General features: G+C 36.9%; 1 protein-coding gene across 2 annotated transcripts; it reads left to right on the forward strand.

The window, feature by feature from the left end:
- Positions 1–4,594: 4,594 nt before the first annotated feature.
- LOC145770446 (uncharacterized) lies at positions 4,595–26,795 on the forward strand. 2 transcript variants are annotated; one of them, XM_082582095.1, is made up of 17 exons: positions 4,595–4,888; positions 5,714–5,819; positions 6,060–6,181; positions 6,413–6,511; positions 7,215–7,352; positions 8,732–8,823; positions 10,927–11,104; positions 11,626–11,753; positions 20,161–20,216; positions 20,961–21,014; positions 21,528–21,568; positions 21,852–21,936; positions 22,512–22,546; positions 22,809–22,857; positions 23,424–23,551; positions 23,887–24,078; positions 25,592–26,795. In XM_082582095.1, the coding sequence occupies exons 1-17, from the start codon at positions 4,786–4,788 to the stop codon at positions 25,810–25,812; spliced, it is 1,827 nt and encodes a 608-aa protein (XP_082438221.1). In that variant the 5' UTR covers positions 4,595–4,785; the 3' UTR covers positions 25,813–26,795. The 2 variants fall into 2 exon arrangements, with proteins under 2 accessions (XP_082438221.1, XP_082438222.1); XM_082582096.1 differs by having other exon boundaries at positions 23,487–23,551.

Below are 26,795 nucleotides of genomic sequence, written 5' to 3' on the forward strand. Positions count from 1 at the left end.
GATGTCGTGTAACTTTTCTACATCCTAGAGTACGTATTTAGAAATGAAATCATTAAACCAAAACACGTCACATATTGACTGTCGCAAAACATACAATTTTTTTACAAGTAAGCTAAGTTCTTCGCCATGTGAAACTTTCGGTTGCGGTTATTCAAATTGACTTCAAAACTGAAAATGCATTTACGATTTCTACGGCATACCGACATCATTTATCTACTCTTCTTGTAGCTCGTGCATGTTTTTCCAGTTTCGATCAATAAATTTGCATCTAAGTACAAATAGCTGTTGACCACTTTCGCAATTGAACTACGTGGACTTACCCTTTAAAACCAAATCGGAAGCGTCAAAGTTTATAAGAAAGCATTCACTAGAGACTGTAGAACAGCTTCGAATTATTTTTTCAAGATATCACAGAATGAAACATGTTACGCATGTGAGAATAAATGAAGAAGCATTCTGATGAAAAGCAGCGTCTCCCCGACATCCTAAGCAGCGATGATGAATGAGCTATAGGAAAAATAGTTAAAATAAAAATGGTTCGATTAAAAATGGTCAAACAAAAAATGGTTAAAATAGAAACAAAATTGTCAAACAAAGACTTATGGATACTGACTTTTTACATAATATTTTCCCAGAAAGAATCGGAATCAAGAAAAGAAAGAATCGTTTCGGAATTTTTTTTTAGAAAAATCAATTATATTTCCGCTTAAAGTTGCAACTAAACTTCCGCATAACTGTACAATCCCGCAGACATGTAATGACTCTGTGACTGTGTATCTTCAGCTTCAATCAAATTTGCAAACCGTGCGTCAACTGAACTGCAGAAGAATTGATTTCGCAATTGAAGTATTCTTGCAACGAACAAATTACAACAAAACTTAAACGAAAAAACATCAGCTTTCAGTGATAAATTTTGTTGGCTTCTTTCGGTCAATGGCGTATTTTTATTACTTATACTTTGCGCGAGAAGACTGCAATGAGCGATGCGGTGCCTATTGCCTAATGAATTGCAGCGCTTAGACAAAATGAATTGCGTCACAATGACACAACAGTTGCATCATCACGATGTTCAATGTCAGCACTAAGCTATTTCGTTTTATTCCGACATAAAGTTCGTTGTCTTGGTTTCGTTTCGAAATGAAATGAAATAAAATCTTTATTCAGAATTTTATTCCAACAAGAGCGAAATTTCGTTTTGAAAAGACCTGCAAGGCCATTTTCTCAACACTCAAGCCCTGCAAGGCCATTTCCTCAACACTCAAGCCAGTAGCGCACCCAGAAAAAAATTTAGGGGGGGGCTAATTTAGAAATGTTGGCCGAGTGATTTGCGACAATAATGACAGTAGGCCAATGGCCATCCCTTTGATTAATAATTAAAGGCACTCACCGGCCACGGCCCACAACCCACCGGTTGCCGATACATCAGGATTCGTTCTCTCAATCAGATTACAAGTTGGCCGAGTGAACCCCATGGTATTAGAACCATCAGCACTCTCATCCCTACGTCCACTCTCGGAATCTTCTATAGATCTCGACTTTTTCGTCATGTATGACAAAATAGAATTAGCTTTCCGTTTGTCAACACAAATAAGTGCAAAAACAACAACTAGCGCAAAAACAGTTTGGAACAAAACACTAATTTTGTGAACAGCAAATGTGATGTGGACATTTTTCCTACTTACAAAACATTCAAAATTAGTTCGTATTTTCAATTAAAGTCCCAGACGCTTTCGTCTTTCTGCTCAAATATCGTATGTAATTTTACATGTCCGTGTGATTCAGCATTGACGTACGGTACATCGGTATGTCCACCCAGGGGCCCCGGAAGCGGGGGGGGGAATGCTCCCCCACCTTCAAGTTAAGGATGGTAGAAGTAGGGGATTGCTCACTCAAAAGTAAGATGGACAACTTACTGGAGGGTCATAATGTTTTGACAAAATTTGATGCAACTACAGCTTGAGGTCTACTGCCATATGTCGCATACTCAGGTGCAGTTTATATGACCTGCCCACGTTTGTACAAAGTGTGTATCGCCAAAATAAACGTAGGAAATATGTGATATCATGTTCATTTAATAGTATTCAAGTCATGATAATGCAGCGGTATACTTCACGCAACAGCGGTAACGGTAAGTAGCCTCAAACTGCTGTAGTGAGGTTTTGCAGATTTTTTAGCACCCAAAATTTTAATCAAATATAACAATTCATTTGATGAGAATAAATATACCTAAAAGCAAAGAAAACGTTGTGCAGTTCTGTTAATTTTTGAACTTCTTAGTAACCCTCCAGCTGTCCTTTTCGTAGGAAAAATCATTAAAGTGAGTCGTCCCGGTATTCTACTGTCTCTACTTCAAGTTGTCTGTAGATGGAGGGGTAGTGGTGCCCTTTTAAGGTCATGTAAGCTACTGCACATTTTGCAATATAACAATTTCTGCTATTCGCTTTTAGCCTAATTATAATCTTTCATTTTTGGCTTAAAATAATATTCACGCCACAAAATTATGTAACTCAGTAGGTTACATCAATATGACATAGCATGACGCCCTTCTTTGTATACCTGACACTTATAGGCTATCATTACTCAATTGTGAGCTGATAGATGAGCATTATCGTTATAGCTTATCTTAAAACTTTTAAAAAAATTGGTCTTTCAGTAAACAAAAGTGCCCTTTTTTCATAATCCTGCCACTCCCACCAGTCAAAAATCGTTCGGGCGCCCCTGTGTCCACCAGACATTTGACTGCGGGAAAGGGTCGCTAGTCCTCACACCCGTTGGGCGACGTTGCCTTACATGCGAGAGTGGGAGCTCGCGATGTTGGGGGTGCTCAGCGAAGGCAAGTCGACCCTTGTGTTCTGTGCCACATGACCACGAGCGTACTGGAGCATCTGAATTTTAGAGACTTAAAGAAAAGTGCCACCCAAGACCATATCATGGAGTGTTCTTTTTGCCCAGATCAAAAATTCTCTGCTGACTCATTTAAAATTTTACGCAAAGGCAAATCCCAATTTAACACCAAAATTCAGGAAGCACTGTTATGCTACAACCCAAATTTAAACAAACAATTATTTGCTGGAGGCGCGTCCATTCTCCTTAACATTTACTTGATGTATCACGTTCCCTGTGGTGCAAACTTTTTTGTAGTTATTTATGTAGTTGCCTTTTCTTAACGTAAATTTACTTTCAAGAAGTTGAAATTTATTGCATTTTTTAATTATTTTTAGATTCCTGATGAAGGCTTAAAGTTAAGCCGAAAACGTTCCACTGTTAAAACTATTTGTAAATGTGTAAAATATATTGTTATAATGTTCAGCCCTGTTGTATTGTTGTGTCTTATTCATGTCTAACCTGTAAGCAAAAGGTATAAATCGGGAACATACAAAAGTCAAAAACTTCATTTTTTGTGGCGGGTTTGGGGGGGGCTTGAGCCCCCTTAGCCCCATGCTGGGTGCGCTACTGACTCAAGCCCTGCAAGGCCATTTCTTCAACACTCCCTTTCAATAACCAATTCCGGTAAAAAAACGTCTCAAGCTTTATTGTTTTTCATCTTTATTGTCCAAACTATTGACGCCAATGCATTTATAATGGAGTAACATGTTAATCGATTCTATTTGTATCGATTAAACATCTATAGGCGTTGTTTAAACGTAAATTTTACGAACATCATTAAAGTTAATCATTAATCCGAAGGCATCAGAACGTACATTCTCCAGTTTAGTGAGTTTTAGCACAAACCGTGACCAAGTGAGGTCAGGTATTGTTCCAGGTAGCTAGATTTCCTCAACACAATTTAGCACATTTAGTGAATCCAGGAGATAGTTAGCCTACATGGAACTTCCCCGTAGGCCACTTGACTATGAGTTGGTCAATTGACCATTGTTCTGTATTCGATAAAAATCTTTTCGAGATGCGACCACTTTCAAACGAAGTTAGACAATCAATATCAGAGAGCGGTCAATATTCAGCAGAGAACAAAACCAAGGATGAAAAACTCAAGCAGGCAAAGTTATCATGATCCAAAAACTCTTGCGGAAGATGTTCGAAAAGTTAGTAAATTTGTTTAGTAATATCCTCTGTATATTTGTCTGTTTACATCTGAAACAAGTATTGGGAGGGGTGTGAATGATTAGCTTTCCCAGGTGCTCAGAATGATTGAGAACAACATGCTAAGAATGATCAGAGATGTCGGCTGCATAGCAGAGTGGTGATAGCGCTGGAACGGCAATCGAAAGGACGTCGGTTCGACACCGCTCAAGAGCATGCGGCTGTGTCTTTGTCAGGACACTTAAAGGCATGCCTGAAGATGGACCTGAAGATTGGCTTCCTTGCCTTCCCGTCCACTTAATCTAAATCTTCACCGGGTGTAAGCCTGGATACGACAAAAAAAAAACGGAATGATTAATAAATTTGAATGATGGCGGATAGACCACCAATCCACCCCAGACACATAGAAAATCCTGTATACTAAAGACTGGCTACTCTAATATGACATAAAAATATTAACGTGTGACCTAGCGGCTCACAAGAAGACGACGACTAAAGATATGTTAACTAATACGTTTAAACTACATTTAAGTTGCGTATCTTTACACTGCAGAAGAAAGATGAAGCTTGTTTTTGATCTCAGTGACCTTGCATGCTCTGACGTCGTTAAAAAGTTCCAACTTCTGAGATTGTTTGATCATCAATTTAATTGTGTGCTTTCTGTCGACAATCGCAGATTTTCTAGAAAATATGCTTCTTAAAATATTGCACAGTCCTTTCCATTGAACATGACATGCCAATGACATGAGATCGACAAGTATTGTTTTATTTCTCGGGCTTTGTTGCTTCTGCATCGCCACAGACAATATTGTCAGAAAGCGGCATGCTTCAGCACCAAAGTGCAAAGGTAAGGGTAAACTTTGTTCTATCCATTGTTCAGTCATTGTTTACGTGGATGTGACATTTCAATGGAATTACATCAGGCATTGTGCAAAAGTATCGCAACCATGTCGAGTTGTTTATTACTATCCGCCTTTTGTCAATCACGCCTGAACCTTCGCGTTTGACCGCTTCTACTTTTTTGTACCCCTCAACTCTGTTGGCAGGTATTGCTTCATGATGTTTATGACAATAATGCCGCGGTTGTGTTGTTCTTTCTGTCACAACTGATGAAAATACATTTATAATCATCATCATTATGTGCCGTCTCTGATCCGAAGGTTGCCTGCCATTTGCTTCCACACGTCACGTTCTGCTGCTGTTTTTACTCCTCCGATGCTTGACAAGTCAGCCCATTGTTTTTACATCATTTCCTCAAGTTCGTCTCTTTCCCCTGCAGCTCTTTCCTTCCACCTTCAACAATCAATTGATGTAGCCTTTCTGCCAATCCTCACCAATTTTGTTTCATCGCAAATAGTTTACTTACATCTTCATTTGTGAACACACCAGCTCAGTGGCCGAGTAGTTATCGCCTTCAATTCCAGTTCTTTTAGATTTGGGTTCGATTCCAGGTCGGGTCATACCGAAACCTTTAAAAACAATACAGATTTTGATCCTTCTTGCATAACTCATTCAGGGTAAGTCCGGTAATGTTAAAACCGTAAATTTGATACAAAATTAACAATGAGACCTGTCCCTGAAAGCCTTTAGCAGTTTTAGAGCTACAATAAATAAACCACAACATTATTATCATTTATACAGTAGAACACTGCTTATCTCGAATTTTGTACAGGTGCCACTTGGTTGGGATGGGAAGTGAGGGATTTCGTTTCCATTATTTCCTGGAAACGACGAAAGAAATGTGCTCCAAAATTCGGTAACTACACAGTAGAAATGTGGTAAGTATTAGAGCTTATTATTTATTTATATAAGGTATATAAATGCAATATCATTGTGTGTATGGTGTCAACACATATGGGTAATGTTCAAAAGGACGTTTAACTACATTGGCTGTAAGTGCAAGGCTTAGGATTTGTACTTTGTGAGTTGATAACATAACTTATTTTTTGGCTCATTACATGTAATGCAAGCAGCTTTGCCTTTAAAACAATATTTATTTTTTCTTCTTCATCTTGCAGTCTCTTCAATTGTAACAAAAAAACAGGAGATTGGGCGAAAGTAACATGTCCTCGAAATAAACCGGAAAACAAAAAGAAAAACTTCTTCAGTTGTAAATCGGATATCAGTTCTGAGGCTTTAGGTGAATATCTTAAATTTTAACTTCTGTCTTTGAAGTGATTTGATGTATTTTGTTATGCTTTGCATGTCAACAAATAACTAAGAAGCAATTAAATTTTTAATTTTCATTTGTTTGTTTCGATTGAAACGTAGATGTCACAAAAAACGCGCGAACAGCCGTCTTGTTATGTATCTACAGTATATGACAATTTTATTCTTTTATGTCTTTTAATCATCTTGGTTTCCTTGTTAGGGCCTTCCATACGCGTGTGTTATACCTACGTGCGAGGTAGGAAGAAGAAAAAAGTTTGTAGTCCTAAAGACTACAGGGATGGTCCAGTGAAGTCACGCAGTAAGTTGCGATGTATTTGATCAATACAAGGCGAAACTATTTCTTATTGAAATTCATCACTCAAGCTACGATGAAAAAAAAATGTATTGACTTGTAACAAATTGTTTTCGTTGGCCTTTTGTTAATTTCTCAACCAGTTTTTCTGTGCCTCTTCACATTGTGGTTTCCTCTATGAGTTGTTGCCACCAAGACCCCTTAGACCCTGTAGATTACATATGATATATTTTCATATACGGTACTCCCTACATCTGGTCTGAGGGAACATTTTTTCAGACAAATTAGTGTAGCCTACTGTATCTGTTCAATTTTCTTTGAACTTTCTGCTGCATTGACAAAGCTAAAATGGTGATTGCTTGCTGTAGCAAAGTTATCTTGAATGGCGGATACAACAGCTCCTTGTTAAGATAAATGTGAACATCGAACATAATGGAACCATCCAATCATGTTTGTGGCTGAAGAGGCCTTTTGTTTAACCAACAGTAAATATGTCAGGCTGAAAACAAATGTTGTGTTGTCACGTCACAGTCGTTTACTGTGGTTCTAATCGTATTAGGCCAATGCGTATTTTTCATGTTTCTTCCGATACAAAAGCTCAATTGTTTGATCGCTTTTGTTGAGCTTGAGACGACTTTGGTGACAAGGTTTTAAAATCTTATTGACATTTTCAAGTGTAATTCATTTTAACTTTACATCTTTTTCTAAGGTACTTTCTCTTCCCCATTGGTGGCCGCTAAGAAAAGTAAACCCACAGCTGTGTGGGGAACTATCCAAGAACCCACCAACAACTTTCTGTGTGCTTACGATAAGTTGGAATATACCGTTAAGATAGCGGACATTACAGGTTTGATATCGTTTGCTCAAAAACTAATAGCATCTATCATAGCATTAACAATACTATGTGGCGCAAAAGTTCTTCACCGAGGGCAAATGTACCTTGTAGGCGTGTCAAATCGCCGCTTCTTCGAGCGTTGTTCCAGGGCTCTTACCACTCAGATATATAGCTGACGTTGACGATAAGGTCTACAAACTATAAGTTAACCCTATCTGGTATTCGTTTCAAAGACGCTCGAAAAGCACGAGACGTGGCCATTTGAGCCCGCCCTGATCAATTGCTTATAACTCAGCCGGTAAATATCGCACATTTGAGAAAAGTGGCATGCACATTGCACGTAGTCAAATGCTTTTATTTTATATTGTAATTATTTGTTTTCAAAATAAATGCTTAGTTTGTGTATTATGAAAAAATATGTTGCAAAAAAGCTCTAAAAACGCGAATTTTGCTGGCATTTAGTCATTTTATGTCCGATTTTGTTCGTTCGAATTTTAATTTTGATGATTTGTGAACATTCAAAAAAATACTTTGAAACAAATTATTTTTTCCTACTATAAATGCAATATTTATCATATTCATACTACATCAAGCGGTTTTGAGGTTATTGTGATGAATTGCTTCTCCGCGGTTGGTTATGGCTGCTTAGCAGCGTAGACGTAGTATCTCTCATGACAAATCAAGATGTGCTGACGTCAGGAAGATTGCTCCTTGTCAACTGAACATGTCATGAATGGCATGACATACATAGAAGCTTTGCTGAGATTATTGCTTTTTTAGAATAACCCGTTCTTCTGATGTTTACACATATGGCACAACGCTTTTTGGATTCTGTGGTTGATGATTCGGTTGTGATTAGCCCTGTTTTTCTTTCAGAAGTAGCAAAGTGTAAATACTAAACTAAAGTAACGGATCATTCCTAGTTGCCAAAGTTTGCTTTTCATGTTTTGAACACGTCTTATCTTCGTAAAAACTGGTCAACTTTACTAGCCGAGATGTGTGATTGATGACTTGACTCGCGGTTGACTGCGGCCACTGTGTATACAATAGCAAAAGCGAAATGAGTCATTTCGAGGCCGATTGCCAAAATATAGGAATTTAGACAAAATTTCTGAAAAACCTGTGACAAAATGCTTATTGTGAACCAGATAATGTTCTAAAAATAAACAAATTAGGTTTAAACGATGCTCAAATAATAAAAAGTAAAAGTCAAGAAATATCAGCGTTTTAGGAAAATTCCTTCTATATAAAATTTCAAAACTAGTGAAGGTCGTGGCCATTTGGCCACGTCTGATAACAGTTCGAGTTAACAAAGCAAACCGTTCAATAACTTTTCAAAAGAATACCTAGTTCACGACATACAGATTTCAATTAACTTTGATCCCTTTCAGCCGGCAACAAAACCATCTGCCAATCTAGAGAACCTACATCAAAGCTACTCGAGGCAGTATTCGACACAACAATCATCAAATTATCAAATAAGGTAAACTAGTTTTGTTGATGCGAAAATTACAAGTAAAATAAGGTAAGAAAACATTGGTAAGAAACACCAATCCAAAGCAACAAAATGTTTTCCAGTTAATTTATTCACCTTTCATTATTCTAAAGTCTGTTCTGGTTATTTATGGGAACCTAGTTTATGCAATTGATTGAGTTTCGCTTTTAGCAGCTGGATCGTTGCTTAGGCTAACTTCATAATGTAGATTTTAACGACCTGTTTTAGCCTGATGCTGCGAGTTGGCTGTGGTAATAGCGGATTGCACTAACTTTCGGAACACAGTTCTCTAGTCATGTTAAAATCAGCTAAGCTAAAACCTAGAGCAGTTAGTTACATGTTAAAATCAGGTCGTTAAAATCGTTAAACAGATTGTTAAAATCTACATTGTGAAGGAACCTAGTTTAGTTGAAGGTTGGTTTTTTTTTATAACTCTCAAGTCTAAATGGAGCCATGACACGAAATATCAAATATTGACTAATACAAAACGAATGCCTCTGCTATGTTACGCATATATAGTTTTTATGATAGCCAGAAATAAAATCTAGCCTATATTGTGAAGGAACCTAGTTTAGTTGAAGGTTATGGTGGTTTTTATAGCTCTAAAGTCTAAATGGAGCCATGTCACCAAATATGGGCTAATACAAAACGAATGTCTCTGCTATGTTAGGCATATATAGTTTTTATGATAACCAGAATTAAAAACATATTGAAATCAACTGAACGAATGATTGATTGGGGTTGTGTTGAAGTCTGGTTGTTTTGGTTAGGCGGCAAATGTATATAAATATCATGTACAATGTACACTATAGGTCATTGTAACTCATAAGGTCATTGTATGAAAATCAAGAAGCTTCAGTTCGAACAGCATACGGAAATACAGCTTGGTTTAAAATTGAAAAAGGAACACGCCAAGGGTGTATTTTATCTCCTTCTCTATTTAATATGTACACAGAAATGGTCATGAGGAGAGCAGGGTTGAATGATTCCAATATAGGAGTGAATATCGGTGGCAGAATTATAAACAACTTGAGATATGCAGATGACACTGCCCTTTTGGTCGAGAACGCACAAGATCTTGAAGACTTAATCATCAAAGTGAAAAAGGAAAGTGAAAGGGCTGGATTGAAACTCAACATCAAAAAAACAAAAATTATAACAACTGGTAAAGCAGATAACATAAACATCAAGATCGAAAATCAAGAAATTGAAACAGTGAATGAATTCATATTTTTAGGCTCAAAAATAAGCTGGGATTCTAATAACTCACCAGAGATAAGGAGAAGAATAGCGCTGGGAAGAAATGCATTTGTTGGAATGAATAGCATTTGGAAGAGCAAGGATATAAAATTAGAAAAAAAAAAGCTGATCAAAACTATTATATTCCCAATTGCAACTTACGGATGCGAAACATGGACAATGAACAAAACAGACAGAAGAAAGATTGACGCATTTGAATTGTGGTGTTGGAGAAGGTTACTGCGTGTTCCTTGGACAGCCAAAGTAACAAATGAGAAAATTCTCGAACAAATTAAACCGGACATATCCCCAGAAGCTAGAATCGTCAGGCAGAAACTTTCATATTTTGGCCACATAATGAGAAGCAAATCAATGGAAAAAGACATCATGCTTGGTTTGGTCAGCGGAGGAAGAGGAAGGGGGCGCCCAAAAACAAGATGACTTGACACGATTGTAAATGACAGTGGTATGGGAGTGCATGCATTGAAGGAGGCTGCGTGAGATCGAGAGATGTGGAGAAAGATGACGTATAGAGTGACCGAGAGTCGTAAACGACTGAACGGATGATGATGATGACAATGTACACTATGTCATCATAATCTAGAGCTAAATAAAAAATAATAATGTACATTCTGTAAATGCTAATGGGAGAAATTTCAACTTTTATTTAAGATTTGTTTAGGTTTTTTTTCATAAACGTATTCAAAAACTCTTTCATAACCGAAACTACTGTAATGCAAACACACGTATTATGTCATAACAACAAATTGAATCACTTTTGACTTCATGGGCTTGAGTTGGCCGCATATGCAATAGCTTTATTTTTAATTAACGATACTTTTCTGTTTAAAGAACTTTACAGAGTCTTGCCATAAAGGCTCCAATGTGCTCCAGTGGGAATTCAACAAACACATCGAGCCAGATTCTTCATACTGCATCTTCGGAAGCTATCAGACCGATGTCGGGGAAAATCCTAATGGCCCGAGTGACTTCAGCTACGTCATCGCCACCACTCCTCCTGAAGTTGAAGGTAGTATTGTTAGGACAAACGACTTGTTAAAAATGCAATTTTATACATAAAGCATATGACAGCTTTTCTGTGCACTGCTTTGGCTCTTTGAAGCCAAGAAATGTGGTAAAAAGTTGTAGGCTATGTGCGTTGCTGCATGCGTAGTATTGTGAAAGTTGAAAAGATGAAGAGTAAAAACCAAAACAGGGATGTTGCGCAAAGTGAAATGAATTGCTATGGTATTGAGACTGGATAATATGATATTATAATCAACCATTCAACCTGTATGTTAAGTCAAAAAAACAGGAAGTTAAAAAAAGGGAAGTCTGAAAACAAGTATCACTGTGGTTGCATTCCAATTTCGTTTTTTCTAGTTTTAGAATGAACGCCGCACGTTGTTTTGAGCTGATTTTGAGATGCGACTGAGATGAGTTAGTTTGATATGTTTTATCAACTAAAATAATAACATAATATGCGTTTTCGATTAACTCTTTTACTTAAATTTCACCTAGTTCCTTACCTTTGACATATTTTCATTCTAGATATTTCTTCCACACTTGTTGCCTTCTTGGCGTCGGTTTCTTTGATTGTTATTGTTATTCTGGCTCTGCTTGTTGTTATGTTGCGACGATGGAGGCAATCAATAAAAAAAATCAACGAGATTTTTCAGGTAAGATAATCATAGCTATTGAGCAGAAATTAACTTTTGTCCTAACTTGCATATGAAGTACCATAAGCAAATACTTAACAAATTATTTTGCCATACTTGCACCTGAAAAGAGCCCTATTTATCAACTAGATCAGATGCTCCCAAGGTAACATTTAAACGAGTACCTTCTTCATGCTGCTTTAAAGAAGTCTTGTCTTCATCTCATAACATCAGGGTCATCTAGCAAGACATTAAAGTTGAGAATAAAGTAGCCTATTTTATGATCGGATGCCATTCCTGTGGCGAACTATTGAAATAGTAGATTTTCAACCAGTCTCCCTAATCTTGCTTGTGCTGATGTGAATCATGGCCACCTAAAGATACGGCCTGATTTGTTACATTTTGCAGAAATTTCCAGGTTTTTCTAACTTTGGGCAAACGTTTAAATAAAATTTTCAAAAAATTAGATTTTTACGCTTTCTTTATTCTTTTCCCCAGATGATACAATAGGTTTTAACATCTTCACATGTTGAAGAACAAAGACGATTTGATTTCGAAGATTTTAGTCAGACTGTTAATATTCAATAACAGTCTGATTTTGCGTTTTTCAACTTACTTTTTCTCATTTGCTTCTGCTTCCCCAAGGCAACAAACAAGTTTATGTCATTAGGAAACCGCAAAAAGTAAAAACATCTCAAAAAATGTCAGTCAAGCACTAGCAGTAGCTGTAATCAAAATCTGCAAAATGTAACAAATCAGGCCGCATCTCCAGGTGGCCATGTGTGAATCAATTGAAAACAAGCACTGAAGTATCATCTTACTCGCCTCATTAGCAATTCAAAAATCGGAAACTTCACTGTGTAAATCTCGGTGACCGGGTATGCGTCAATGGTTCAAAACCTCTACAAGTATGCGAAACTGCCAGGGTTAGGTTTTCAAAGAAGCTTTTCCAGTCCAAGGATAAACAGTTAAACACCCTCACAGCCAATCAAATCTTTAGTTGCGTTGTTGCGTATTTGAATAAGCGAATGTAGTTATGCAGGGATTTTCCAAACTATGTGCCATTGCACAATGGTATGACACAAGTGTGCTTCAGGAACAAGCATAATGTGTGGAAAGCTATGAGAACATTTGGGAATGATTTTACAAAATATGATGCGATAGGTACAAATTGGTCAGATATTTTGGTCAATACTGTTTGCATGGCTGAGTAAATATACGAAATCGCGGTTTGGTGTGAGCACGTAACTGTATCGTGATATGTGATGTTACTTGAAGCTGGGCACCAAGATTAACTTTCCTGTTACACAACATATTTTTAACTACTACGCGTAAGTCCACATACAAAAAAGGAAATCCAGAAATATTTCATAACCATTTCAAAACTTTCATTTACAAAGTAAAGGTGATAGATGTGACAGTTCACTAAGTGTGAAAACAAAGTAATATATTTAATTGAAATTGCCATGTCAACTCAATCATAATGCGTGTCAATATATAGCGCTGTATCCAACGCAGATTTGCGTTGCTTCTCAACGCTTTACAAAGCAGACAGTATCAGTGCAGCCGTATAGAGGCGCAACTGAGTACATTGTTATCCTGAGTCCATTTCTATGCTGAGTGACAAGCAGTAGGCTAACCAGATTCGGTACAACTTTAAAAAGTGTTTGGTATGACCGGAAAGGGGATCGAACCTGTGCCTACCGATTCAGATGCGAACACTCCAACCACTAAGTCATACACTTGAACCACAGTAGCTACTTTCTTTACTGATGACGTAGGCTATAGCTGAAAGGATAAACGTTTTTCTTAAACTCATGAAATTCATCCCTGGGGAGGAATTCCTCCAGGGTTGGGAGCTATTGGGTTAATGTGAATGATTAAATGAATCTATGAAATATTTTGTGCATTAACATAGACAGCAGTCGAATGTAGCAAGAGTTACGTCACAGATTTCTTGTAATTTCCAAATGCAAATGTTTCCATCTCTTTGACTGAGCTTTTTTCTTTTTGTCATGATTCGTGCTGTCAAAAAAGTTTTAAATGTTTTAATTTTCTTTAATTTTTTAATTTATTGACTCTATAGATGTCTATTGTCTGCAGTCTTGCTGCTTATGACGTCACAGTGTGCGAAACGCCGTTAAAACATTAAATGACTTTTGTGTTTCTTCTTTTATGTTTTTTTGTTTAATTGTTTGAATTAATTATTCATTTATCAGATAAACATTTTTTTTTATAAATTTAATATAAATTTTGATGATAAGAGCTTCATCCAAAACTCTAAAATCTGTAGAGATTTATTTTTTTGCTGCTACCAGCATTTCATTCATTGATTGTTTTTTTATTCTTGGACTGGTAAAGTTTCTTGCAGAACTTAATCCTGGCAGTTTGCATAAGCCTACATGTAGAGGCTTTGAATCACTGACACAAGCCCGACCACCGAATTTGACAGAGTGAAGTTTTAGACAGTGAAATAGTGTTGCCGGGAATTATTCCATCCATTAGTTGCCACTGAAATGAAGAGCAATCCCGTGCGTTGCTCAAGCGCACACCTCGATAGTCGAATCCGCGCCGCTTGATCTTGAAGCTTCTTCGTTCATAAACTCATGTGGTATCCAACTGAGATATATTTGCAAACAAATTGTCACCAAACATATTGATACTCGCTTTTTCATTGCTTGCTCAGCTATGTATGGATCTATAATGGCGAGGCGAGCAAACAATGGTAAATCAGTAACCTTCGACTAAAAAAAACGTTCAATGCCATGTCTACAAATTATTTCGATTGTATTATAATAGCCTACAATTATAAAAGCCCTAAACAAACGAAACCAAGCCACGTCGTTCAGTGTGATAAAAATAAAAATCCAAAGTACAAACATTTCAAGGCTAAATGTGGACCAAAACAAGGTCGCATTTTGTTTTTTTCCTTTTTTTTATCTTGATCAATATCGTGGCGTTGGCCGGTTTCGTTTGTTTACTGTAAAATTGCCATTTAATATTTGAACCTCTGTTTTGAAAATGCCTTGCGACTGAGCAAAGACAATCACGAATCTTTTTCATCTGGTGAACTGTACGTTGCGGCCATTTTTTTCTCTCTCAAACCATCTGACCCTGTGGTTCTTAACCAGGGGGGTACGTCCTTTTAGGGGGGCATCAACAATTTTACGGGGAAGGCGCGAGATCTTCAACATGATTTAAACTTTTTGCATTATTAATAAACTAGCACAATAAGGCATAAACTTTTTGCATATTCATATTCAAAGCTAAGCATAAACCTTTTCCGTATTCAGTGAATTCAACACGCTGTAGCCTGCGGTTTTTCCGTTTAGGCTACATTTCTTTGAGGACTGGGAATCACTGATATAGGATTGTGTGCAGACGGAACTTTTGTTGCGTGCATTGTTTATCACGAAGTCTTAGCATTCAAAACGTTGCCTTTAGCTAACCATAAAAGGTGTCCTGAACATGATTATCAGAATGCTTATCTTTACAAAAACTGGAGCTCTTTTCAGCCATTTGTGTAAGGACATGCAACCTGATCGAAGCCCTGATATTTCCACATAAATGTTTGATGGAAGAAGCAAGCTCATGGAAACTTTGATGCTCAAACTTTACTTCTAGAAGAGTCCAGTTGAACAAGGAAATTGAGTGGACTTCAGTAACTTGAATGCTGCACTTGCAGATGGTAGCCTAAGTTTGAACTCGAGCGGACGAATCAAGCAAGACTTAGCCAATTGGTATGAAAGGTGAAAGCTAAAATCTCGAAATACTGTAGTTTTCAGATATTGATGAAACCTAGAATGCAGCAAAATTATGTTTGAAGAACCGTAAGAGGTTTGCCATGAAGTTTAACCACACAGCTAAGCGAGACATCGAAGAAGTGGAACTAGAGATTAGCTTCCCATTTAATATGCCCGCTTGCCTCAACTCAGGGTATTCAAATACTAACAGTGCTCGGATCCACATAGCTTTGCTACATTTTCTACTGCGGTTTCTCCCAAGGCCAAATAGGCTACTGACTAGCTACCATTTTTTGCGCTATTTCTGGAGTTAAACCTGGTAATAATAATAATTATATAGTTGCTGAAATCAATCTGTGGTGTATCAACGAACTTTAGAAGACTCGATAGAAGAAGAAGTTGCTGAAAGGCTATTTTAACTACAGTTTCTCACTAAAATGTATGCTACCATGATCAGTAAATAAACAAAATTGCTTTAGGTGTTACACTTGTTCAAAGTTGGGGAGGGGGCACAAAGCATGTGATCCATACTAAAAGGGGGCGTATCAGCAAAAAAAGTTAAGAACCACTGGCCTAACCAGTGATATGAGATTACAGCCGCTTTCTAAAAATAAAAAAGTTTGTATGACCAGTTTCTGGCCAACTGTTTTCGAGTGGACGTAATATAATTGCCGCAAGCACAGTTGCCAGATGTGCCTAATTTTAGTCCAAGCGAACCGGTTGCTAAATGATTTGAATAGCACTACTAGGTTCAACATTGTACGCTGAAGCTGCCTGATTTCTTTTAGTAGAAGTTTATTTCCAAGTTGCGCAATGTCTTTGAAGTTCTCTAGTAGTAAACTGATGGAGGAGATCTGCCTGACTATTTAATATGCGAGTTGGGCAATATTTGATAGATTAATGTTTCATACAAATGTGGAGCTAGTGAGCCCACGTGCATCACTTGTGACGTCCCTACTCCCTACTAATCTTTGTTGATTCTAAAGCTTGGGCAAATCCAGGTCTTGACTACTTTCACTTCATTTGCTTCAATGTTTCATTGATGTGCAGACTTACTGGAATTAATAAACGAGTATTATGACTAAGAAAGCTGCATAGTTATGACGACAACATACAGTGTGACGTCATAGTGATAAATCACACGCGAATAAAATCATTATTCATTGCTAAGTTAACAGAAACCAAGCTGACATAAACGTGTAATTTTACATAGAATTTGAGCAGGAATGCCGTCGGATTTGACTCCGACAGGTACATCAGACGCACGCTACAATACACAGCTCAGAACTGTTCATAGATTACTTATTTGAAAAATATATTTCTGTGTGTAAAAAAGTTCTTTCAAAATAAATTCCCAGGCTGGAAGACAAATAAATCAAGAAGAATTTGAAAAACTTTGTAAATATGGAAGATTGTCAATTAAAGATGCGGAATGTCTCAAGAGCAAACAGCAAAAGATGGCAGAATACTCCCACCATACGGAAGACAACTGCGGATCATATCCCCGCCGAATGACGCTAGAAGTCTGGAAAGGAATGAACATCTGATGACAAAGCAAGTGGAGTTATTCGAAACAACAAGGGAACGACACAAATTATGCACTTACACAACATATTTTTCTTGGAATTACATTTCCCAAGCGCAATTCCATACTTTTATTTTCATGCTGATGTTCACATTTTTGCCACTTTGGTTTGGAATTTGCAACATTCCAAAAACTTCCAGTTGTTCAAAGCTTACCATCCATAATTTGAAATCAAATCTTATTGAAACACTATGACTAAGGTGCAAAGCTTGCAACATTGACCAGCAAAGAAACCCAAACGCAATCACTGTATTTTTGTTTGGGCTTGAAATAACTTGCACTTTAGCACGCATTTACACTGCCTTATATTTATAATCACTGTGACCGTAAAAGTCTTTAGTGTTGTCTTTTTATGAAGATAATTTTCTATAATCGCGTTAAATGTTAATTTTGCATTTGTGCATCAATTTCGGTGTATAGAGCTAAAACTTTGCTGTCTGCTGATCTCATTTTGTCGACAAACGATAATTCTTGTGGGCAGCATGCAAACCAACAATGTAAAGTAATAGCCTATATCTGGTTGTTGTATTCATTATGCATTTATTGTATGATTTACTGCACTGAGGAGACCACCTTAAGGTCGGAATAGTGGCGTCCTGTTTGCGCTCATATAAACTGTAACTGCAGACAGGACGTCACTGTTTCGACCTCAAGGTCTCATCAGTGCAATAAACGTTCAGTACACTTGAACGCCTTATTACTATGTAAGTAATTCAGCGTGGTGACTAGGCGAACCAAGAGCATTACATAACTGGAGACAGTTGTATATGTTTATTATTTTTATCCACAAATAATGTGAAGCAGTTGCAAGCAAAATTGCGTCACTACAGAACCAATATTGAGATTAAAGTAACTGGCAAATAAAATACAAAGTTACAAAAGGTTCAACAAGTGAATAAAAAAATAACAGTTAACCTTCTCAATTTTCTAGTTTTTACAAAAGGTTCCTTTGAAAAATAACCCTCTGTGCAAAATCATAAAATTAAAGCCTAAAATATCATAAATTTTGTTTCATTAAATTTGCTTTTGATGATTTTTCAGCAGCAAACCTAAAAGAGCACGTGACTTTTTAGGTCAGATTTCACTATTACTTTCGAATTATTCAGTATTTGCTTGTTAGCTACATTAAATAAGATGTACTTGTACAGTAATAATGATTTGCAAATTTTGCACAGAGCTATGATGGTTTTTATCTACGTTTCTTTGCTAATCGTAATGGTATTTGTGACAATACAATGTTGTTGTTTTTTGTACCGCAACATGATTTTTCTTTCAAGTTTAAAACAAAATCAACTTAAATAATTTGCCATATTTGTGATACTGATATTTTGCGTTCATCAAATACTAGCATTTGCACAACAATCTAATCTCTTATGGTAATTCACCATAAAGTTATAAACATCTGTAACTCTCTTGAAACATCTATCGTAGTTATAGTGTACCAATGCTCTACCATAATGATGATGCTTATCCATCGTCTTCAAGGATGATATAATACATATATCATCAAGCTATATACAATATAATTATAAAGCTGCCAAAGCTCGTGAAGTGTTTGTTGTGTCTTGGATTCATCAATAAATAAATAAAATGTTTTGCTATCGTCTTGTGATTTTGCACTCCTGCAGCCGTTTGTGATATGTTGAGACAATGATGCTTTGCATCCACTACAGCTTACGGAAAGCAAAGCTATAGAAAATGATCGACTACCGTTAGCAGATATCGGCTACTAGACAATCTCATAGTCGTCAAATGTCGAGCTTCCGTGTGACTCAATTGTTCTCAGTCTGTACAAGCCTCGTCAGCGAGGCGTCAGAATCGCGTCAGTTTCGCAAACAATACATTTACAATAAAAGTGAGAATTCTTTACATATCGCGTTAGGTGGCTACTAGATGAGCTCAAAACATTTCCTGGGTTAGTAGTATTCTGAAGCGTTGGCAAGACACCAGGCCTATAAGAATGAGTTTGAAAACAAACTATAGGCTGTAGTTCAATTTATTTTGTTTGGTTGGCGAACAAACAATCATACAAAGCATAATAAACACGAATAAATCGCACAACAAGGATGGCAGCGAAAGGGCAAAAGGTCATCTAAGTCAGCTGCCACCCAAACATTCAAACAAACAACTCCAAAAATTCCATAAAGATAGTATTGAACTTTGCGGATTATGAAAATACCTTGTAAAATGCTGCTTTATAACAGTTCTTTGCTTTCAATAAAAGCCCAAGAGGCATGTTACGTGCTATTGAGAGTAGGCTAATGCTTCTATCCTACTCTAATGGGTAATGCGTTTAAATTTCACTTTTAAATTTAAAAGATATAAAAGGTCAAGAACTTTTTAACATTCTATCGCAACGGTAATTTATCCAACAAAGCACAATCTTCGTGTGTTTGTCATATCTTCACTAGGCCTGGCGTTTGTCCCTGCTAGCTGGGATCTTCCACAATGTTATGAAAGACGAAAGGTTAAAAACATTTCTATCCGCCGTCATTACAAACCACTTTACCGTAGAAATATTAAGTCTACAAAGTCTCTTTAAATGTCTTCGATGCTCATTGTAACAATGCAGCATTGATTAAATATTTTGTCAACGTTCGAATTCCTTGAGATTGTTTAAATTGTCAAATAAAATTAGTCCCGATATAAAAAACTCTAAAGAAGTTTACGAATCGCTGTCGTAATCTTGCTTTATTACAACAAACCTCTTAAGCACCATGGATCGGTGTAGGATTATTGGTGTATTACTACTACCATATTGATACTACTATATTACTACTGCATGATTGGTTCCCACCGCCGGAGAAAAAGCCACAATCGTAAAACTGAAAAGAATCCACTGAGAATAGGTCAGCTTCTGTCAAAAAGTGAACACAATTACTGTTAACATGATTACTTAACTAAGTAATGTTTCATTGCAAAATAATATAAAAACATTAGACCCTACAAGGACCTTCTGATCCCTGCAAAGTTGGAAGAGGGTTAAAATGAGAAAACAATGGGCGACAACAATTCACGTCATTGATAGCACAGAGTATAAATTTTAACAAGATACTCTTATAGAAGTAAGATATTCTTACATGTACATCTTGTAATTCAGGATGAGATGGAAAACGGTATCTTGTATGAAGAGATAGCGGACTACGCAATCGACAAGTGAGTAGGCTACATGAAAGTTTTATAAAAAATGAAAGTTGGTGGAAGCTTAAATAGAGGTCGTTGGTACATGCAGAATGCAAAAAAAAATCTCCTGCTACGTATTTTGTAACAAATGTGACACGAATTGTAAAGATATTACTTCAGTTTATTGCACAAAAAGAGGCGTTAATTGCTGAAAGGACATGTCAAGTACAGTTACTTCGATGCAACAAAATACATAGACAAGTAGACAACGTGTTTCTCCCTTCACCTTAACAATGCTCCTATCCAACAAAAAAAATTCGGTCAAATTGAAACAAGAATTATTCTTGATCAACCATCGTTCGTTGAACTATTTTTCTATATGTAGCCTGCACACTGTGAATGAAGTAAAGAATTATTATCGCATCTTGGTAACGTCTTAATTTTATTACTATGTTATTAGCAAAAAATAAATCTGTTTCTAACGGTGATAAGACAAAATATTTAGTTGTCTGATTTGATTTTTGATATGATTTTTAAACCATGTGTAAGCTTTTAATACTTCATTGTTATTGTTTATTATATTGGTAGCCCAAACATAATCAGCAGTAACATGCAAATACTTATTTACCATTCCATTCTAGATGAGCACAAATGTCAACTTAGGATTATGGTAAGCCAAACAACCAAACGGCATTGAAGATTCTTCAGGAATATTATTTTTTAATTAAATTGCATTTGTTGCCAACGAATTTTGATTGCGTTCTTCTTGCACTGCAGTGAAAAAGAGATTCCTGACATCTTTGACCCAGATAAGCTGCTTCCCCTTGAAAGGTAGGTTACTCATTTTAAAATAATGGTATAAGTGATTGTTGTAACGAAATGACAGCTTTTGGTTAGTAAAAATGTGAGCAACTTTGTCAATAAGAATAAAAAATATCTTTTCAATAAATATGCCACAACTATCAAGAATATAAGTAATAAACAACAAACTAATCACTCAAAGGTAGAATTGCTTACATTTACAATTGTAAAAAAAAGGTAAAGGTGAGTCCCATACTTGATTCAAGCCTCGGGGAACGAGAAGATAAGGTTCTCATTAGACTAAGCCTTCGGCACTAACGATACTGGGGTGTCCAGTTCCTTTCTCTCAGCCGCCTTTCCTTCAGCAACTACGCCCACCCAATTTGTTACACCCTGGGTAGAAGTGAGCGGTGTTTTTCAACAACCAGCTTAAGCCGGGAGTCGAACCAGGATTGCATGATTGGAAAGCGAGCTCCTTATCCGCTGCGCCATCCCACCGCTTGTAATTGTAAGTGATTCTTAAAATTTGTTTTATATCTCTAGTTCGAAATGCAGCGATGATATTCAACAAACAGAATCGGAAGGTAAGTTAGAATGAGATGTTTTCTTCTAGATACTTGTGGTGATTGAATCAGTCAGATAAGTTGATTATTGAGGTAAAAAAGTGAGAAAGTTGCACTTGTTTCCAAGAGAAGTTGCAGTGAATCTCTGCAAAACATGTTTAATCACTCTTTACCAATCATGCCACCCACTCAATCAAATGTGGCTTGTGCTTCTGCAACTTTGAACTTTCTCGAAAATTCCCTTATTAAACCCAATGAAAACGTTCTGAAATCATTATAAACTTTTTTTTCTGTCTATGAGAAGTGGAGCTACCGAAAGCTGCACCGATAGAACCGAAACTAACTGAAGAAGCTGCCCCAAGCTATCTTCTTGCTCCTAGGGATGAAAGGTGAGACGGAAGGCTTGATCGCAATAATCGTTTGACAAAACAAATATTTGTGATGTAGACTCTGTTAATTGGAATATCTCTTGGATTCGCCTTGATCGATTCATTTTAAAGCAACAGCAAACTCTTTATTTAATCGGGCACCGTTGTGACGTGCAATATTGCAACACAGTTGCTAAATAAAGATGAATTTGTTTGCTTAACGGAAAAACATCTCAAAGGCGACTCAAATTATCTAGATAGGTCCACAACAAAAATTAAACGCGAAAGTAGTTTATTTTTTTACAATAAATAGCAAAATATAACTGTGTAAAAGTTCATCAACAGAATCCCAAAAATGTATTGTTTCTTTCATTTTAATGTTTGAATAAAAATCAAGTAGTTTGTTCCATTTTTTTATATCAAGTTGATATCAGCACAGCTCTACATTCTGTCCAATGCACAAATAGCAAAAATTTTAACACATTATTTTTGTGAATATGGAAGCTGCACCATGGAGGTACTGAAAAACTATGTCGTTTTTTAAAAGTTCTTTCTTCAAAGTATTTTGACAATGGCAACTCTTTTTTTAATTTCAGCTGGGACACATCTGATACAAGCGATTTCATGACGGGTAAGTTTATTTTGGTTCAATGCAATTAAACAACAAGCCAATAAGTATCAAGGGTTGGCATCAGTTCGATAGAGTTCTAAATCTCTCTTACGATTAGTGGACTATGTGTTGTTTTCGCTGTGATGATCAAAAAAAAAGATAGTTGGTTGGAGAAGATGTTATTTCAACTTTCCTTCTTTACTATCTTGCCTTGCTTTCTGTTTGAAATATTAAAACTTAATTATTTTCATGACTATTTTGACGATACATTTTTTCTTTATAGATTCGGAAAGTTCTGCTCCTTCATACATTCTAAAGAAGAATGATTCTTCGTGAGTAATGAAACTAGAAAGATCCATTTACCACGAATATCGGCTGCATGGTCGAGTGGTGAGAGCTTTGGTTCTACGTTCGAAAGGGCGCCGGTTCGACACCGCTCATGTGGCTGCGTCTTTGGCAAGACACTTAAAGGCATGCCGTTGCTCTTGGTATCTCTCACGCTCCTGTGATACATGCCTACCACCCTTCTTAGGATGGCGACCCTTCGTAGGGTATGGTATCGTATCCAATTTATAATCCACACCACTTTGTAACGTACTGTAGCTTATTGTTTTTCTACTTTTGTTGATAAAATAATTGTTTGATGAGGAGACACGCCAGCGATTAATGACGTGACTTAATTTAGATTGGATGAAGGGTTTGATGGTTCTCAGGCAAGACACTTAATCACATGCGTAATATCAAGAGCAGATAAATCGATGACGTGAGAGTTGTTAGCTGGTCCCAGTTGTTCCTATTGTGTTGCATCTGTAGTTTTTAAATATGGTATTGCTTACAATGGATAAAAAAAATATAAGATTAATTACTTGTATATTACATGGTGGTATATTACACGCAGCCATTGTGGTCTAATAGAAGAGCTCACGTTGTCAAACTGTATCATTTCTTACATTTCACACAGCTCCGGTTCCGGAAATAGCGGCCCACTCTTACAGAACCAACCTTCGATTGTTTGTAACAACACTGGTAAGCTACTTTGAGAGCATATTACTTCGCCGCTGAGTTTTATGGCATTTATTACAAAAACCACACTGACAAATCCAGCGCGTTCATGATCAGAATAGTTTTACTAATATGTTTGTCATTACGTTATAGAGCCGTCACACGTATAAAGGTCAGCATTAGTTTATATACGGTATAACTGCTGTGGCGCTCTAGCAAGTGTTTAGATTTACTAACTTTATTTCTGCACTTGCCTGTCAGTGCTATACCAGTGTGCAAAACATCGGTTTAAGGACTTAGTCTGCTATGGAATATCAATATGTCGCTAAATGTCCATCATTTTTATAAAAAATGTTTAGATGAAACACCAGCTTTGCAAAACGAAAGCTATTGGATCAGTAACGACGTGGCATCACCTCACGCACGTACAGACCCTAGTATGTATAGTGAAAGACTGTCATGTGAGCAAAGAAAGGTTCCAAACGACTGTGCAACGGAGCAACTTAAAGAAGAGTTTTTCTCCAGTCATAACACAAATCCCTCAGGAGAAGGTGAGTTGGAAACCTGGAATAAGATGCTTTTTGTAGCCATCATAGTTATATGACGGCTTCTAATGCACGAGCCAAACAAAGTTTCAAGTTAGTTGGATTCGTGTCAGCTCGATAATAATGATCACGTGATGAATGACGACAACAATACGTCAATTTTCGAACTTCTATGAAATCTCATGTGAATGGAACAAGTATGAAAATGTACTTCCCCAATATAGCTGAGGCCTACTGCTGGAATACTAATTTACAAATCATAACCTACTACAACAGATTTTCGTGTCCATTTTAGTGTCAATAAATTTCTATTTCTTATCTGAAACTTTTACTTATGATTTAAAATTTAAATTGATTGATTACAAAAATCTTCACTTTCATAATAAGAAAGCTTTTTGAGAAGTCCAATTCGGGCAGTTTTGCACACTTATATGCTACAGAAGAAGTTTTGATCCACCAATGAAGGTTCGGTCTCCGATATAGACAGAGTGAAGTTTATGCGGGTAGCTGAAGCGCTGTAGTCTGTGAATTATTTCATCTTCTAGGTAGGCCTATCATTGAATATATAGCTGTTATAAAAACGAGTTGCTTAAGCGCACACGCGGTAGTGAACCAGCGATAGTTAATCCTGTAGATTTTGTACCAAAAATTGGGCACTTAACTAACTGAGCTATCGTGTTGGATATTTAGCTCAGTGGTTACGCGCCAGGCTCAGTATCACGTGGCTATCACGAGGCGCAAGTTCGACTCTCGGGGTGTGCGCTTGAGCAACGCATTTTTAGGACTGTTCTCCATTCAGCGGCACCTAGTGAATGGAATAATTCTTGGGCAACACTTTAACAATCCAATTTTGGTAGAGAGGTGACTTTCTTTAACCATAGACAGATAAAACCAAGCAACCGCACACGGCATTTAACGTCATACATTAGAGTGAACATAAAACTATAGGCTAAACTACGAACATTTTCGGCCATACTGAAGTTAGCCCTTCTCAAGTAACGGGAATAACTGATTTTAAAATAACAGCTACATTGAAAATATACTGATCTACACAATAAATTGAAAAACGAAACGCACAAGAAGGAAACTGCAAAGCAGAGGAGAAAGGCACATCACATGGCGGTTAATTACTCAGGGCGAAAAAGCGCATCACACAACAAATTATGAAAAAAACGTTTAGGAGATAGGAAGCACCTGCGGCAAACAACTGCGTATTGAGGCGAGGATTGCAGGATTTTATGACCTTCAACAATCGGAAAACTTCACTCTGCAAATCTCGGTAACCGGCCCTGCGTCAAGAGCCTCTACAAGTATGCGAAACTACCAGGAACAACCAATCAAGGCTTTGTCAGTCCGAGCATAAAGATTCAAAACCGACCAACCATTCAATAAATGTTTCTGCATTGGTTAAAGAATTTTTTATGCCTCATAATGCTTAGTTCTGGTCAGAATTGACAGGTTCGGCGCCTGAATATTTGAAAAAGTCTACTTTGTTTTTACAAACAATATTTTCTTGCAGATGAACCAATACTGCAAAACCCAGGCTACTGGGACACTTCAGAAATAAAGAACTCCCAAGCACCTCTGTATTCTAAATACGGTGGAAGACAGTCAGAAGTTGAAAGCAAACTACTCGAAGACAATGGAAAAGAAGATTTTTCATTGGGAAAAAAATACTTCTGTAGTGACGATGACGTCAGCGCTAGCAATATAGCAACAATTCCTTTGCTTTCCTCATGACGGGCATTCACCGATTCCGATTTGGAAGCAATCATCACCGGCTTCGCGAGTAAATGGAAAGCAGCGCTGTTGGTTGAATGGGAATTAAGTTAAATTTTGAGGCGGAAAGCGACTTGAGGTGGAGATGCTTCTTGTGACGCATCAAGTCAAAAAGAGGCACAAATTTAACTGAAAGTTTTTTTGTCTTTTTTTGTATAAAACACGAATCTGCTATTTCTTCTTTCTTTATTTTGCTCATTACAGCTTTTTTCTGGAAGTTTTTGCGTATCGTGGAATTTTGAAGTTTCGTTTATTTATAAGATGCACAAACGTGTTCCACATGCGCTACGTCTTTGTACAGGCAGTGATCAAGTTGCTTTTTAAACGAAGCTTTTGGTGCCACTGGGCTTACTCAGAAGATGTATACCTCGTTTTTTTTCTGTTTGTCAAGTCATCTAAACTTGATTAAAGCATTTCATCTCCAAAATAATCGTTTATCAGGAGGGTTCAGTGGAAGATCCAAGAAAGAGGGTTTGAAGCAATCGCATCTCCAAAACACAGAAACGTAACTTTATTCACTGAGTATTTGCAAGGTCAAAATAAATGTAGACTTACACATTATTGTTGAAATCCTCCCCTCTCTTAGGGTTACTGTCCGCCCCTGCATGACGCTGAACGATTTCTATTTTTTTATAAAGCAATTTATAATATTTTTTTTCATTAACTTTCGCATGTAAGAAGCATAAAATAACAAATAAATATCGATAAGCTGTAATTTTGTTATTTTTTGTTTGATATGTCATCGCCTAGCTAGGCTACTTTCTGTCGCAATATAGCCTAATAAGTTCAATAACTGTTTAGATCGCAGCCTACAATGTATAACAATGCAGGTGTATCACATCAAAGAAGTTGTTATTGATTGTTATATTTTTATGTTCTGTTTTAATATTTGCCGATTTTGATATTTCCTTTTGCTATTTGTACAAATAAAATAAATGAAAATG

The sequence above is a fragment of the Aplidium turbinatum genome, chromosome 5, assembly GCF_918807975.1.
Source record: "Aplidium turbinatum chromosome 5, kaAplTurb1.1, whole genome shotgun sequence".
Taxonomy (NCBI): Eukaryota; Metazoa; Chordata; class Ascidiacea; order Aplousobranchia; family Polyclinidae; genus Aplidium; species Aplidium turbinatum.

Coding starts and splice junctions, on each gene's coding strand:
- LOC145770446 (XM_082582095.1), top strand. CDS start 4,786: ATGAGATCGACAAGTATTGTTTTATTTCTCGGGCTTTGTTGCTTCTGC. Junction 6,182..6,412: donor TATCAGTTCTGAGGCTTTAG/GTGAATATCTTA, acceptor TTTCCTTGTTAG/GGCCTTCCATACGCGTGTGT. Junction 21,015..21,527: donor AAGCTGCTTCCCCTTGAAAG/GTAGGTTACTCA, acceptor TTATATCTCTAG/TTCGAAATGCAGCGATGATA.